General features: G+C 65.4%; 1 protein-coding gene across 1 annotated transcript; it reads left to right on the top strand.

Annotated features, from left to right (window-relative positions):
* Positions 1 to 872: 872 nt before the first annotated feature.
* PFN1 (profilin 1) lies at positions 873 to 5,278 on the top strand. Its single transcript, XM_066610968.1, has 3 exons — positions 873 to 1,203; positions 3,481 to 3,673; positions 4,840 to 5,278. The coding sequence occupies exons 1-3, from the start codon at positions 1,072 to 1,074 to the stop codon at positions 4,935 to 4,937; spliced, it is 423 nt and encodes a 140-aa protein (XP_066467065.1). The 5' UTR covers positions 873 to 1,071; the 3' UTR covers positions 4,938 to 5,278.
* The last annotated feature ends 203 nt before the right edge of the window (positions 5,279 to 5,481 follow it).

Raw genomic sequence — 5,481 nt, 5'->3', positions numbered from 1 at the left:
TCCTCCCCAGGCGGCTTCCATCCCCCCCCCCCCGAAAACCAGCCTGCTGGGCAGAAGCAGGAGGGCTGTTCTCCCCCTGCTTGCCGGTTAACAGGAGGGCTCCTTCCTGCAGACTGAGCCTGCAGGCAGGCGGGCCCTGTCCCGGGAGGTGGTCTTGGCTGCCGCTCCGCTGGCTGACTGCGCGTGGAGCTGCCCCGTGGGAAAGTGAGGCAGGCTCCCAAGGGGCGTCCCATTCCGCCCCCCGCCCGGAGGCTGCAGCGTCGCGCCCTGTGCTCGCGGCTCAAGGCCCGGCCCGTTGCAGCTGCCAGTTTCCGGGCGTTTGGCGTCCTGACCGACGAGGAGTTCTGTGGAGCCCCTCGCAGGGCAGGCAGCAGCAGCCCGCGCCTCTCCCGCCTGGCAAGGCTCCCTCCTGCGTCCGGACGGCGCGAGTCCTGGCAGGAGCCTTCCCAGGCGCGAGACCTGCCCGCGAGGGGGGCAGCGGCGTGGGGTCTGCGTAGTGCCGGCGGGGCTCCGCGAGTCTCCTCGGAACTTCCTTAATCGAGGAGGGACGAGGCCGCTGAGCCGTCAGGCTTCCTGGCGAGGTAAGAGGCTCAGCCAGCGATCTGGACGGGTCCCCGGCCCGCTGCCCGGGCCGAGGCGGCAGCGCTCCCCGCCCAAGAGCACGGAGGGCGATGCTGGCGGGCGGGGACGCGGGCTCGCTGCGCGGGGGAGCCGGGCTTCGGGGCGGCAGAGTTCGAGCAGGAATCTGGGCGGGCGCCCCGTCTCTGGCGCGGGACTTCCCTCCCCTGTAGCGCCCCCAGCGGCCGGCCGGCCGGAGCGGCGCGGTGCGCGTGCGCGGGGGCCCCGCCCCACGCCCCGCCCCACTGAACCCGCATCCGGCGCTCGCCTTCTTCTTGGCTGCGCGGCCCGCGGGAGGCTCCTTTGCGCGTCCGGAGGCGGCGGCAGCGGCAGAGCAGAGCGCAGCACAGCACAGCACGAGGCGCCCGCCCGACCCGCCCCGTCAGCACCGCCGCCGCCGCCCGCCCGCCCTCGCCTAGCCTCGCCTCGCCCTCGCCCTCGCCCGGCCTCAGCATGAGCGGCTGGAACTGCTACATCGACAGCCTGATGGCGGACGACACCTGCCAGGACGCGGCCATCGTGGGCTACAAGGACGTGCCCTCCGTCTGGGCCGCCGCCCCCGGCAAGACCTTCGCCAACATCACGGTGCGTGGCCGGCGGCCGCGTGGCGGGGCGGGCAGGGCCGGGCAGGGGCGGGCGCCCCCTCGCGGTCCCCCGCCGGACGGGGGGGCGCCGCCCTTTGTGCGAGGCGCGCCCGGGAAGCGCCTCCGCCCGCCCGCCCGCCCGGCGGAGGAAGTGAGTCAGGCTGGGCGGGCGGCGGCCTCGGGTCCCCCCGCCCCCGGGGAAGCCGAGGGCCCGGGGCGTGGCTGGCCGGCCGGAGGGCCGCAACTTTCCCGGCGTCCGGGGGGCGACGGCTGCACGCGGCCTGGCTGCGGGCAAGCGGCGGGGGCCGAGTCCGGGCCCGAGCCCCGCGCTGCGGGGCGGCTCCCCGGGCCGACTTCCTGCCTGCCCCGCCCAGAGCGCTGCGGGCTGGCGCCCCGCTCCGCTCCGCTCAGCAGTCCCGGGCGCGCCTCCCGGCGGGCTCGTCCCGAGGCGCAGCTTCTCCCTTCGCGGGGCGGGGCCGGCTCGGCCGCCTCCCGCGAAGGGCCCCTCGCCGAAGCCCCGCCGAGAAGCAGAAGCTGCGGCGCGGAAGTGGCTCCACGCCCCAGGCAGGCAGGCCCGGGCTTCGGGGCGGAAAGCTCCGGGGCGGAGCCACTGCGCTCGGCGGGCCTCCCGCCACGTCCCCGGCCGGACTGGTCCCGCGCTCCGGGCCTCCAGTGGGAACGGCGCTGGCCGAGCCGCCGAGGGAGGCTCTTGCAGTCCGGCGGCGGAAGTGCAGGGCAGGCCTGGCGGGGCGTGGAGCCTGCGCGGCCCGGGCCTTCCCTGCCCAGCCGCCGCCGGCGCTGTGGGCTGCGCGTGCCGGAGGGGATTAGGCGCTGGAGAAAGCCCTCCTTGGGGCCTCCGCGGGGGAGCCGCCTCGGAGGTTGCGCTGGGGGTGGCCTGGCGCCCCTGAGCCGTGGGGGGAGGCGGGGGAGGCGTGGCGGCGCACCTCCCTCGCCCGTGGCCGGAGGGCACGTCTGCTGGGCGAGCTGCGCCTTCGGGGACTTGGGCTTCCTGCTTGTGCGGCCTCCCGGGGAGCTGCAGGGTTGCGGGTCTGAACGCGGCTGAGGGTCTCTGGCCAATCCACAGGGAGCACCTCTGCTGGCCCTGGGCAGTGGGGCTGGTGGCCTCCCATCCAGGGCTCCTGCCAGAACCCAGGGCGTGTGCACAGGCTGGTTAATGTGCAACCTGGCCACAGGGACTGGTGCCAGCCCAGCCCTTCTCCGCCCGTCCCCAGGCAGGCTCTCATCAGGAATTGCCCATGGCTGGTATCAGTCAGGCAGAGGGAAAGGAGGAGGGGGGGCTGGCAGGCTTTAATGCCTGTTTGGAGCAAGGGCTTAATTGGGGGAGGGGCGTTTGTCTGGTGGGAGGGGCAGGGTTCTCTCTCCCCCTCAAGCTTGAGGGGGTTTCCATGTGACTGAGGCTGAAGGGCAGGCAGAGGACCCTTGTCAGCAGCAGCCCGGATCCTCTGTGTGCTTCTGGGAGCGTCCCAGGTGGGACTGTGGGGCGGGGAGGAAGTTGGTGCTGCCCCCTGCCAGTAAGCAGCAGGAGCCCAGTCTCTGAGCTTGTGGCCTGCTCACAGCAGCAGAACCACCTGTGTGGTGTGAGGATTTCTTGCAGAGACCTGGTGGGGTCTATGTGGAGCCCCAGCATCTTCCAGGCAGAGCCTCCTGGCTCCTGCTGCCTCTTGGGAAATGGCTTAGAGGCCAAGGTCCAGACTTTGAAGAAGAGCCTTGAGCGTGTTCAGCTCCAGTACCTACATGTAGCCGCTTCTTGTGCACACATTGGGGCATGTGAGGCATTTGCACCCTCAAAACCTGTGGGGCTTCGGGGGTCTAGGTCAGAGGGAAGCAGACCACACTGGCATCCAGAGCTGCTTTTTCTCCCCCAGAGAGCCCTGTAATTCCAGATAAGGCCCTGACCCTTAAACATTGCCTTCCTCACCATATGATTGCTAGACCCAGAGGTAGGGGGCCGGTCTGGGCTGTGCCCCGCTTTTTTGTCTGTATGAATGTTGGGGAGATGAGTGGCGGAGGAATGCTGTGCGGTCAGCTGACCAGGTGTCCTTTGGTGCTCTTTGGCGGGGTGATCTTGAGCAGCCTACCTTGTTGGGTGGAGGTGTGGTCTCGACAAGCCTCTTGTCCTAAAGGGGGCCTGGGGTAGCAGGGCAGGGTGTGAGTCTCTGGGTCCTCTGAGTAGCTGCCGGGCAGGGATACAGGAGAGGCAGGGCCAGGGCTGAAATGAGGGTCACAGCTTCTCACCTGTTATCTCCTATTATTGCAGCCGGCGGAAGTGAATACCCTGGTGGGAAAGGAGCGCAGCGGCCTCTTTGTGAACGGGCTGACGCTGGGCGGCCAGAAGTGCTCAGTCATCCGGGACAGCCTGCACATAGATGGCGAGTGCACCATGGACCTGCGGACCAAGAGCACAGGCGGGAACCCCACATACAACATCACTGCTGCCATGACCAACAAGAGTGAGTAGCTTTGGGCAGGCTTCCTTCCCCCCACCCCACTCCAGGCCACCTCTTCCAGCTGTCGAGGTCTCTGGCAGCTGCCTGGATTCCTCTCCCCGCAGCTGTGCCTGGCCACTCAAGGTGGGGCAGGGGTGTGAACAGCTGCCTGCTAATCCAGCCCCCTCGGAGAGAAGGCCGCCACTGTTTGGAGTGTGGTGTTGGGGCAGCTGGAGGGACACATCATTTGGAACCGGGGGGGGGGGCCACGGCCGCTTCTGGAAGAGGAGAGGTTTTTGGTCCCATGCCGTGGTGCCTCTTTCCCTTCTCTGCTGGCCTTTCTGCCATCGCCTGGCTCTGAAGGAATGTGGGGTTCGGCAGAGCAGCCGCGTTGTGTCCAAGTCCCACAGAGTGATGTCACAGCCGGGTTGTCCTATCCTAAACCTGCCTAGCATAGGGCTGCCCTACAGTATTTGTATCACATTGGGGTGTGGTGGTGACTAGCCAAACACATGATGCTAAACATGGGTTGTGGGCCGTGCACCGAGAGCAGGTTCCTTGTGCATGGGGTGCCCTTCACCCGCCACCATTTGCATCAGCCTCCCTGCCAAGTACACAGGGTTCCACCATTCTGCTGGGCCCAGCACGGCGCGTTCTTTCTTCCTCTCAGCAGAGCTCTTGCCAGATTTTGGTGGCATTTGGTCTTTCCATGGAAAGGATCCAGATATGAACATATCAGCAGTGGAGTCCAAGGAATAGCACAGTGATTTTCAACCCTTTTCACCTCACAGCACACTGATAGGCACACTGTTAGTTTTTGACAATTGATAAGGCCCACCCCAGTGACAGCAGGAGCCTGCATCCCCCGGTGACCCTACTAACAAATGATCCTGCCCCAAACTCCCACGGCACAGTGGTTGAAAATGCTTGAAACCGGAGCATCATAGCAGCCTCATAGAGGCTCTGTATAACTGAGCAATGAAGCTCTCACTGGCTGGAAGGGTCTTGGGAGAGCCAGGCTGCTCATTTGCCCTTTGGCAGTCAGTGGGGTGGGCCTGTGTTGATAAGATTATTTGTATACCGCTTTCCAACAGAAGTAGTTTACATAGCAGAATCATTGGGTGGGGGGCAGCTGGCCAAGTCATTCTCTCCTCTGCCCCACTGATCTGCCTGTCTTGTGTCCCTCGCAGCGATAGTCCTGGTGATGGGCAAGGAAGGTGTCCACGGTGGCTGTGTCAACAAGAAGTGCTATGAGATGGCCAACCACTTGCGGCGGTCACAGTATTGACACGCCCGCCTTGCCCCGCCTGCGGTACTACTGATGGAACGGTTGTAAGGATGTCCAAGGTGGCTGCGACCGCCCGGGGCCACCGGCCTTGCCATCGTGGGACCGACCCTGGCGCCGGATCGCCACAGATTCCGACCCTCCTCCTCCTCGCCCTGGTTTCTGTCATTTTTTCTAATGCCTCCCCTGGCACCCCTGCACTCCCTCCTCCCTCTCCTCTTTTGGCCATTTTTTCTATCACAAACCCTTATTGCTGCCAAACTTTCTGATTGTTACAAGGTGTAGTTTTTTTTGGTTAAGAAAACTATATTGGAACAAGAAAACAATTAAAAAATGGAATTCTAGCGTGTGTGGAGTTGAACAAGGTTGAAGGTTCCCCTGGGGCTCACGTGTTGTGCGAGGGAGGGCAAGGGTCTTTGGGCTCAGATCTCAAGCAGCTAGTCCAGCTGGAGGGTGGTGTTGCTGCAGCTGCTCCTTGACCTCATAGGGAAGGTGAGGTTTCAGCCTGGATTCTCCTGGTTGGAGGAAGGTGCCTCTGGGCCAACTC

This window comes from Tiliqua scincoides, unplaced genomic scaffold (genome assembly GCF_035046505.1).
Source record: "Tiliqua scincoides isolate rTilSci1 unplaced genomic scaffold, rTilSci1.hap2 HAP2_SCAFFOLD_110, whole genome shotgun sequence".
Classification (NCBI taxonomy): Eukaryota; Metazoa; Chordata; class Lepidosauria; order Squamata; family Scincidae; genus Tiliqua; species Tiliqua scincoides.
This window is presented reverse-complemented; position numbering and strand designations above follow the sequence as displayed.

What these genes read in the sequence shown, in the direction of transcription:
- PFN1 (XM_066610968.1), top strand. Translation starts at nt 1,072, where the DNA reads ATGAGCGGCTGGAACTGCTACATCGACAGCCTGATGGCGGACGACACC. An exon ending in AGACCTTCGCCAACATCACG is followed by an intron (nt 1,204 to 3,480) that starts GTGCGTGGCCGG and finishes CTATTATTGCAG; the next exon opens with CCGGCGGAAGTGAATACCCT. An exon ending in TGCTGCCATGACCAACAAGA is followed by an intron (nt 3,674 to 4,839) that starts GTGAGTAGCTTT and finishes TGTCCCTCGCAG; the next exon opens with CGATAGTCCTGGTGATGGGC.